Genomic DNA, 11247 nt, shown 5'->3' with positions numbered 1-11247 from the left:
CTCAAAATCTCTGAAATCTGATCATAGATTCTGAAAGTAGACGAAAAAATAAGTACTTTCAAAAAAAACGGCACCTGAAAAGGAGGTCGTATGAGCTCAAACGAGGCCTTTGAAGTTGCAGAATTGAGGATTGGACAGGTACAGCTGAGAGAATCCGAAAATTCCGAAAAACCTGTGCATCAAAATCAGAAAATAACCACACCACTGCGAAGATCACGAAATTTTAGCCCATTTCAAAAAAAATTGCACCAAAAAAGGAGCAAAAATGAGCAAGATATGGCCTTCCAAAGTTGGACTGCAAAACTGAAAAGCCCAATGGAGAGGGGTTTAAAAATTTTCAAAAAATGCTGATGTGGCGCTGACGTCAGCAAAACACTGTGTTAAATTTGACGGCCGTATGACCGTCACGAAAACTTCGCTGCCTGGCTGACTGGGCGTCCGTACTGTACGGACGGATGACTCGGCCTGCTGACTGTGCAGTCCGTACTGTACGGAAATGATGACTGTGCAGGCTGATGTGTGCGTCCGTACTGCTGACTGTGCGTACGGTTGCCTGCGTGTCCGGATGTGTTTATCCACGGGCCACTGGCCGCCTGCCACGTGGCGGGCGTGGTCCTCCGGTCTTCGGGACTGGTGTCCGCGTGGCTGCGCAGAGCAGGGGAGCGGCGAGAGGAATTAAGCCGAGGCCGGAGCGGACGCGGGCTCGGAGCGGCGCCGAAGGAAGACCCGGGAGGCGGGCTGGGGGCGCCGCTGGTGACGCCGGAGCGGAGGGTGGCGGAGCAGCTGGACGAGCCGGGAGCTGCACGGGAGGCGGCGCCGTAGGCCGGGAGGGGGCGCCGAGGAGGCGCTGCAGCAGAGCCGGGACGGGAGGCGGCGCCGCAGGCCGGGAGGCGGTCGGTGGCGCAGGAGTCGGAGCGGCGGCCGAGGGCGGTAGCGCGTGCTGCGGGAGGTGTCTGGTACAGTCGGCCGGCGTCGCAGAACGGGCGGAGGGCACTGCCGGGAGGAGGGGACAGACGGCGCACGGCACGGTCGACGGCGTGTACGGGCGCTGTCAGGCACGGAGCACGGCGTCTGCGGCACAGGTACGGTTTCTGCGCACCTACAGGGACACGCTGCACGGGGGGGGGTCTGCGGACCCCCCAAAATGTATTTTTTTTTTGATTTTTTTTTTTGCTTTTCAATTTTTTGCTCGAATTTTTCAATTTTTCAATTTTTTTTTTTGATTTTTTGCTCTGATACCATGTTGGATTTTTTTGAAACAATTTTCAGAATAAAGAAATTTTTTTTTTTTGAAAAATATAATGAATATTCGAAAAATCCGTACGATAAGCAAAATTGGGGAAAAAATTTTTCCTCACCAAAATAGGTCGACTTTATAGTCAAAATTTATGGAAATGGCCTCCCGGATTCAACGGTGATGTCCAAATCGCTGTATGATGCCTCCAAAAAATGAAGATCCCCAAATCCGAAAATAGAAGCCTTCCACGATGTCTCCAAAAACTGATCAACGAAGCCCCAATAGCTCTGATACCATGTTGGATTTTGCCAAGATCAAGGGCACAATGAAAAGCATAAAAGAGACAATAGAATGACAAGAACAAACTGTATTCTCATCAATATAAAAATGATCAACTGGATTAACCAATACAATGAATAGAGGCCTGCTTATATAGGCAAGGCCATATGGATGTATGAGCACACAAATATGACAAGTGGCTCAATGAGAAACAAGGGTAGGTAGGAAATAGGTGTGGGTAGGTAGGAGAAATAATATAATATTCCACATGAGGTGGATCACCCACCGAAGGTGGAATTATCACTCCACAATAAGTGGATATGATAGTGTAATAACAAGATCAACACCATAAGAGGTGGAATTTCTCCTACACACACTATCCCAATGAGGCACAAACACCCAAGTGTCTCATATCCAAACTACTATGTAATGCATTATCCTAAGTAAACTTAAGTAAGTGTAATAATATCCATGATGAATAATTATTTACACCAACAAATAATTTTGAAAAGTTGTGTGTACTAAAATATAATTCTTTCCATTTGGTGTCACCTTTTTTCTTAATTATTTATCTGAATTAGAAATAATTATATCATCTTGAAATAAACTCTTTTCTCTAGTGCATTTTTTTTTTCAATTTTTTTTTCAAAATTTTCGTATATTTCCTTTACAAGATAATCAACCTTATATTTTAGTGTTGATGACCTACTTTCAATAAAAATAAACTAGTATACCTATCTTTAGAGAAATATAGGTAAAGTATGCCGAAAGATATCACATTTGTTTATTATTCCACTTAAAAAATAATTATATTATTATATTATGATATTGTAATCAATATTATATTATTATTAATATATTACTATATTTTAATATTTTAATATTTCTAAAAATCTATTAAGACTAATTATTATTATTATTATATTATCATATCTTTATATTATTATTATAATATTATTTTGACAAAGTTAACTATTAGTGTGATGGAGATAAATAGAATTGATTAATAGTTAAACTCAGAGTGAGTGGTAGTTGAGAGGAGAAAATAAATAAAATATTTCTTATTTTTTCATGCATTTATTTTAATTTAGGTTATTTAAGGTTATTTAAATTATTTTTATTTAAGTAATAGTAAAACCTCGCATATCTATCAATTCATTATGTGAGTATTAATATGCCTTTCGACGTAATGAATAAAAATTAGAATATAAAAAATAATATTTTAAAAATTAAAATTGTAAAAAAATTTATTAAGAAAAAGCCCTGGGATATCAAATGATGGAAAAGAGAGAGAACAACTATATTCAAGATATTTATGGAAGTCAAGAGATCTTTGATAAGTTTGTAAAGGTAATAAAATTAAAGGTTAGATGAGAAAGAAAGATGACATTAAATTTAAGATATTATTAACTCAAATAAGCTTCTAGCCAAACTTTCACCAGTGTAAAAATCTTGACTATAAGGTTAGTCATGTTTTTATTACTATAAAACCTTGAATCTAATGGAACTTAAATTCAAATTATAAGTTGAAATACATTTCATTTTAAATATTTAATTTTTAATTCTATATTAATTAATTCAATTAAATAATTTATAATAAATAATCTAATTCAACCAAATTCAATTAAATAATCTATATTAAGAATATTATGTTACAAATCCAATAAGAAGATTGTATTTCTAATCTTAATATTATAAAAATATATATATAATAACATTAATATAATATAAATAATAATATTAAAATTATAATAAGAATAAATGATAATATTATTATAATTAAAAATATAATAATATAATATAAATAAGATAAATAATTATATTAGTATACAATAATCTTATTGTTTATGGTGAAAATGGATAACAATAATAACAATATTGAAAGGCTAAATAGATTCAACCACCAAACCCTAGCCTAACAATCAACAAAGATCCACCATAACATATGAAGATTACCTAAGACAATGCAAATCACATGAAATCACAAAGATTATACCATCACATGTCCAATAGGGTTTTGATCTCCATTCTTTCTATCTCCATTGATCTTGCTTGATATATTTGCTCTCAGATTTTTATATGCACAAGAGCTCAACAAAGAACGGAATGTGGTTGCAAGTAGGATAGTAGTGTAGTCAATTGATCAAGTAGTTAGCATGAGTGATTAGGCATTAGGGTTTGACAATGAAGAAAGCATCTTCTTAAATAGAAGACACAATATGAAATGGAGGGTTAAGATTGAGAGGTGTAAAAAGAGAGGTCGGCTAGGATTAGAGGGTAGGTAAAAGAAATACCAAAATAATGAAAGAGGTAGGTAGTGTAGGAATTAAGAGATGAATGACATGTGTCATGTGTAGAAAAAGATAATGAATTAATTAAATAAATAAAGATTTATTTAATTAATAGTAGAAGTGGGATAATTAAATAAATAAAATATTTATTTAATTTAGGAAAGGGTAATTTAAATAAATAAATGTATTTATTTAAATGAGAAATAAGGCTAGAAGAGGATAAATGAATTAATTAAATAAATAAGGATTTATTTAATTAATAGAAGAATTAGGCCTAGATAATTAAATAAATAAAATATTTATTTAATTAGACATGACAATTTTGGGTGTCTACATTTTGCCCCTCTTTGAGACAATGCGGCTTGTCGCGTTGTTTCAAAGAAGATAAGATGAACTGATACAGAGTTGCCCCAGAATGGGAATGATATGCCCCCTCGAGAGATTGGATGAAAATGTCTGAAAAGATTGCAGACAATCTCTCGATAAGAAAGAGAGGCTAGAATGGACTGACCAGATAAAGTGACAAAGTCACGAGATAAAGAAGACTGACTCGGGAAACGAAGGCTAGGGGTAGTCTATAAGATAGACCACGGGGGAAAATACATCCTCATTGTCATCTACACATCCACGAGAGCAGAGTGCAGAGCGAAAATAGAGCAGCAGCAGTCAGCAGCAATGGCTTTCGTACACAGATTTGACCGCGTTCGCCGATTCCAGAGGCTAGCAGAGGCAGGAGAGCCGGTAAGTACCACCAAACCTCCTCATACTTTGATGCATTTATTGTTGTCATTAATGCATACTAGGTAATGTAATAAATGCGCATTTATGTCAGGAAAGCGCGTTTGCATTTGAAAAGTATGAATTTGCATCTTCTAGGTCAAATCGGCAGTTCTGTGATGAACATACGCTGTCGATTGGATAAGCTGTTGAGAGGATACACTCAAGCAGGTCCTCTAGGAAGACTAGGATAGATCAAGGCACTTTGTGATGAACAGTGAGTACCAAGATAAAGTACGTTGTGATTAACAGGGAGTACTAAAATATGAGCAGCACTTTGTGATGAACAGGGAGTGCAAATGTGAGTAACACTTTGTGATGAACAGGGAGTGTCACACACGTAGTACTTTGTGATGAACAGGGAGTACCACTAGGATAATCAGCAACACTTTGTGATGAACAGTGAGTGTCACTAGGGTAGATAGCCATATGCATTTAGATAGCGAGTAGCATTTTGTGATAAACAGTGAATGCCACTATAACTGACATGATTGAGTTGCTTGACTGCAGGAGTATTTGCCGATGCTAGAGTCAGGGGAGAGATTCCCGTTGACCCAGAGGTTGCGACCGGAGTTGTCGTTCGAGGACCGAGCTGCCATTGAGGAGATGGGCTTGAGACATGTACTATATGTGCCTGAGTTTCGGGCAAACATGGGTTTGCTGACTGTGCTAGCTGAGAGATGGCACTCTGAGACGTGCATGTTCCATCTGTCAATGGGTGAGATGACAGTCACCCTGGAGGATGTATATAGGATTCTGCGGATACCGATCGATGGGGAGTTAGTACCCTACGATCGAGACGGAGACAGGGATGCCCTTAGACGAGTGTTCTAGGACCCAAGACTGGAGATGAGGGTGGGACATGTGGCATGGGATACCATGACATGGATAGGATTAGCACTACCAATAGTGTTGGCAGGAGTGATCAGTGAGTTCCTCTGTATCAGTTTTGTACCATTTTGTATAATGATGTAGACACCTGTGGGTGATTGTAGCCATATGATTTTGACATCATTGTATCATGACACTTTATATATATATATGAGATGATTCATCTTTGCGGCAGCTATATGCATGTGTACCGATGTGATGAGATTTTTTTATGTGATGCTTATGATATGGATGCAAATATCTATATGATGCAATTTATTTATTTATTTTTTGTTCGTTTATGTTTTATATGTGTATGCATGATGCAAATGTGAATGTAAGTAATGCAGATGAATATGATAATGCAAATTTAAATTGTGCTAACTGGTGTTGTGTGCAGGATGTGATGCAGTTGTGATATCTATATGTATGTATGAGATGCTTATATGTGGTAATGTAGGTGCAGCTACATGAAATGAAAATGTTTTTGGTGTGTCATTATACTCAGTCATGTGATAGCAGGCTACGCGGACTTGAGAAGGACGATGGAAGTCAATCAAGAAAGGGGGATGGAAGACAGAAGATATGAAAGTGAAAGAGCTTCTTGTGCGTTATCATCATTGAGCTTTATTATGGCAAAATAGGTTATGACAATCGAGGCATATGTTCGACCTAGAAAGTCATTGTACCTGTTTGCATGGAGATAAGACAGTCACAAACAAGGAATGCCCCAGTTCATACTAGACTCACAGTGTCCTCATATCCTTGGACAAGTCATAGCATTGCTAAGAGACAATCCACAGATAGCAAATGCAAATAGGTGACGATACCCCATCCTCGCCTTTCTAGTCAAAGACATCCTGGAGATAGAATCTCTAGTCAAAGACATCCTGGAAAAGCTAAAAGACATGTCACCAAAAGATAAAATCAAAAGAAAACCAAGACTCGACACCAACATCCACTGTAGTCCTCAAGTTTAGTGTCTCTTGTCACTTGTATAAGTCTTATTCGATTGTGGTCACAATGTTTACTTTCACAGAAAGGATAGATAGCACTGAACCATAATGTTGTCTGAGTCTGTTGAAAGATTTGATTTGTTGAAGCCCATTGTTGCTGCTGTGTCTCATCTAAAACTGACTGAATCCATGAAACTGATACTTTATTGCGGAGAAGATGAAACTTTATTGCGGATCTGTGATGCAAATGTTGCTTTATTGCGGATTGTGCGTGGATAGACTGAAGAAAGCTGGAAGAAACTATACTCCTTAAAACATGTGATGTTCTCAGTTCCACACCCATCACTAGACGTAGGATTTTGCCTTAGCCACAGATAGGATCGGATTTATTATGGATGGAAAGGGATGTGAAAAGGGAGATTTATTATGAATGGCTAACCAATCTTAGGTAGATCAATAACAAGCCATGATGGGACTGGGTAATTTTATTATGGATGAATAGGTTGTGAGTGTGTGCGAAGTGAAAGGATGAAAGTGAATCCTGAAGGAGGGAGGAGAAATGTCTCTACGCATGGCGCTGGTGACCCAGTTTTCACCATGGTACTTTCCCAGGGCGCCACCGAAGTGGTTTTCACCGTTGGACGAAATTATTTCTCTTTACTTTTTTCGATTTTTCAATGTTTTTTGTGTCACAAGGCGCCTGTTTGCCAGGTTTTCACCAAGTAACGATTTTTTTGTTTTATAATTTTTTTTGTATTTTTGAATTAGGATATTCTGAAGAGCTATGTGTAGAACCTGCGAAGGTGCATGCTGTTGATAGGATCCTCCAAAGGTTCACCTTCTGTAGTTGAGAGCTGATATGCCCCAGATCCATATACCGCTGTGATGATGTAAGGACCAAGCCAGTTTGGTTCAAACTTGCCCTTCTTATCTCTATCTTGCTGATTCTTGGGGTTCTCTCTGAATACTAAGTCACCTACCTCAAATGTATGAGGCTTAACCTTGTGATTGTAACTGCATTGTTCCTTGACTGAATGATATGTTGCTCGAGTGACTGTCTTCCTCGATGAAGGAATTGAGATAGAATTACTAGTGTGTGGACTACACAGGCCCGTATGCGTGTTACCTGAAGAAGTTTGGGCATCACTGATAGAAAAGTCCTTCGAGGAAGCTCCATTAAAGGTCCATGATGTATCACCAGAAGGAAATGGATGTGTTGAACAAGTGGATGAGTTATGAAGGCTTATGATTGCAAAAAGGAGTGAAAGTAGGATAGCATGATAGAGACTTAGGATCAACAAGTATGCTTTTTGACTTAAAATTGTAGAACTTTTGCCCCCAGTTATTTTGGTGTTAGGGGAGATCAACTCTTGCTCTTTTTGCTTCATAGGATTTTTATCCTTGACTTTGATTTTTGCAGAGTCCAATAGCTTTTGATTTTGATTTGGACTAAAGGACTTTTCTTTAGTTTTGACTTTTAGATTTTTCTTTTCAAAGCTTGATTTGTGATCCCCGATTAGTGAGGGCTTTTGTAATTGTTGTTGATGCAAGTCTGGGAGAGGAGTGGAAATGGAAGGAGTGGATGAAATGGTAAGGCTATGTGAGTTCTCCAGAGGGTTGGTGATAGACTCAATAGATTCTTTGTTGGAACCACTCTTAGGACTATTGATATCAAGAGTTGCTTGCACTGCTAGAGGAGATTTGCATTCAGACTTAGTAGCCACAACACTAGGTGGTTCACACCCAATTCCTTGGCATTGAAAATTGTTTGTAGGTTGTTCTTGTTGACAGAATACCTTAGGAGATAATGGGAGTTGGTCAACATGAAATATATACTCACCACATCCTAGGTCTTTAATCTTGAACTTTTCTTTTAGCTGTGCTTGTTTGGATGTAGAAGCTTTTAAGGATTCAGGATCCACATATGCCGATGAAGGAACAACTTCTCGATTGGCTGGTATTGTTATTTCTGATTGAGGTTGCAGATTGTTGCAATATATGAATGGATTTGGATCTGCTTTGATGGTCACTTCAACTCCATTGTGTGGAAACTTGATACATCGATGATATGTAGAAGGGATTGCGCTCATCTCATGAATCCATGGACGTCCCAAGAGTATGTTGTATGTGAGATCTAGATCAAGGACCTGAAAAACCACATCCTTTGTAACTGGCCCAACTCTGAGAGGTAAGGTGACTGTGCCCTTGGATGAACGCTCTTCATCATCATATGCCTTGATGGTGATTTTGTTTGTAGAATTCACAGCTTTATGAGAATATCCCAATTGTTTAATTGTGCTCAATGTACAAATGTTTAGACCTGCTCCTCCATCTATCAGGACTCGTTTGATTCTATGTTTGTGTATGAAGGCTTCAATGTGTAATGGTGCATTATGTGGCTGACTTACAGAGGCGTCATCGGCTTCTGTGAATGTAAGGGAGTGTGGAATGGAAAGGTATCCCACCATGGCTTGAAACTGGTCCACGTTCAGATCAGTAGGAACGGTAGTATCTCTCAAGATTTTGTCAAGAATAGCCTTATGTGCAGGGGATATGCGTAATAGCTCAAGGATTGAAATGAGTGCGGGTGTCTTCCCTAACTGTTCTACAAGGTCATACTCAGGTTTGGTTGATGAAGAAGCGGTGTTTTTAGTTGCAGCACCTTGCAAAGTCATTTTACCTCGACGGGTTGTAACATGACATTTAGAGGTAGGTTCGGAAGAAGATCCAACACCTTTTAGGACAATCTTGGGTCTCAAAGTAGAATTCTCAGACGCTTTGTCCTTGATGATAATAGTAGAGACGTAATTGTCCATCGAGATGTGATTGATAGTTGAATCATAGTTATAAGATGCTCTTGTATAGTTGGTTTGATCCTCTGTGGCTTTAGCTTTTCCCTTGTCATGTTTTGGGAATGGTTCCTTAAACATCTCATGTTCTTGATTGGAGGAATGTCCCTCAATCTCAATGTCACCTCTATCAATGAGATCTTGTATGATGTTCTTCAGTCGATGACAATTTCCTGTCTTATGACCCTTGCTCTTATGAAATTCACAATACTCATCATCATTCCACCAATTTGGTTTAACCTTTGGTTCATATGGAGGAAAATCTGGAACTGTGATCACTTTGTTTGCCACAAGCTTTTTGAAGACTGATTCAAGTGGTTCTCCCAATGGAGTGTACTTCCTTCGTGATCTAGAAGTTGTTTGAGTATTCACCTGATTGTTTGTAGAACTTGATCCAGAAAAGATAAACTTTGGTCTCACTGTATTGGCATCAACCACGCCATCATTAACTGTATTCTTGTTCTTGTTCCAAAATTTTGGTTTGTCCTTTCCTTTAAAGTCCTCTTTGTTTTCTTTGAATATCTTAATGACTCCTTGTTCAATTAAGACTCTTTCTGTTGCTAGGCCCTTTTCAATAACATCCTTGAATGTAGACAAACAAGCTTTCCTGAGATCATAGCCAATAGCCTTATTAACGTTTTGAGTGAACATTTCTACCATTTGTTTCTGTGGGATTTCGCAAGAGCATCTGCTAGCTAAATTTCTCCATCTTTGTAAAAATGTTGCGAAAGATTCTCCTTCCTTTTGTTTCGTATTGCACAAGGTAGTAACTGAGACATCTGTTTCTATATTGTAAGAGAAATGCTGAATGAATGCTTCTGCTAGGTCACCCCATGACTTAATACCAGGTGGAAGTTGGGAGAACCATTCCATAGCTTGATCACCTAAGATTTGTGGGAATAATGTCATCAAATATGTCTCTTCTGCTGCTACCTCAATGCAAGCTGTGAAAAATTGTCTTATGTGTGCCTTAGGATCTCCTTTTCCTCTATACTTATCAAATTTAGGCGTCACAAAGTGTGTAGGAAAAGGAGGCATTGGAATGCTCTTGTCAAATGGATAAGGACATATGTCTCTCATTGTGTATGTTGGCTTCGGTGTATTCATGTCCTCCATCTTCTTTTGTAGATCTCTAATTTGTTGTTCCAAATTATTCTTGGGAGGAGATTGATTTCTTGTAGCATACCCCATGTTTGAAACACCCATTTGAGGAGAAGCTTGTTGCATGTATGGATGATACTGATCGTAGACATGTCCATATGGAGGTCTATATTGTTGCGGCATATACGGAGCACTTGGCATAACTTCATGTTGAGGGACCCCATATCTGTTTTGTCCATGTATACCATACTCTACAGGCATGTCATGTTATAATGTGTTGCCCCCAAATTTGACATGGGGTTTCCTTGTGTCAAAATTTTGAGGATGTCTTTGAGTATCCACTTGTTTTGATTGATCCATACCTTGAGTATGTAATTGTGCATACTTGTCTGCATAAGGCCTCCATGATGGTCTTTGAGTGTAAGTATCATACGTTTGAGCTTGTGTATGTGGGATTGTTGGTTTTTGAAGCAAAACTGATGGTGACTCAGGCATCATATTCGGTCCTCTATTTCCCCCACTATTGGGTCTCCTTTGATCCATGTTGGAGTGAGTTTGTTGCGAGGGTCGATTTTCCATAAGTTGAGACATGTCAAAGTCATGAGGTATTTTAGCTCCACTTTGTGCCATCATGTGTAAGAAGTATTGTCTATCCCTCTTCATTATCTCTTCAACCAATCTATTGAAATGAGGATTCATTATGGATTCTTCTATGTCTGTTGATAGTATTGAAGAGTTGTCAACATTGTCATTGTGTGTAGCATTGTTGTTTATAGTATTTGCGCTTTCCACATTTGGATTGTTTCTATAAACATTCATGTCTGGTAATGTAGTGTGCTCAGGATTGTAGAATAAATCATTGTCATACTCATAAGAACTCATATTTG

The 11247-nt window shown here is 38.3% G+C and overlaps 1 protein-coding gene across 1 annotated transcript in view; it reads left to right on the top strand.

The window, feature by feature from the left end:
- Positions 1-515: 515 nt before the first annotated feature.
- Positions 516-11247, top strand: part of LOC131875733 (glycine-rich cell wall structural protein-like) — a 14835-nt gene continuing 4103 nt past the window's right edge. Inside the window, exon 1 of the mRNA XM_059220372.1 lies at positions 516-1082. Coding sequence (XP_059076355.1) covers positions 516-1082 — 567 coding nt within the window. The remainder of the gene's footprint in view (positions 1083-11247) is intronic.

This window comes from Cryptomeria japonica, chromosome 5 (genome assembly GCF_030272615.1).
Source record: "Cryptomeria japonica chromosome 5, Sugi_1.0, whole genome shotgun sequence".
Lineage (NCBI taxonomy): Eukaryota > Viridiplantae > Streptophyta > Pinopsida > Cupressales > Cupressaceae > Cryptomeria > Cryptomeria japonica.
The sequence above is the reverse complement of the archived record's forward strand: the minus strand, read 5'-3'. Positions and strand labels throughout refer to the sequence as shown.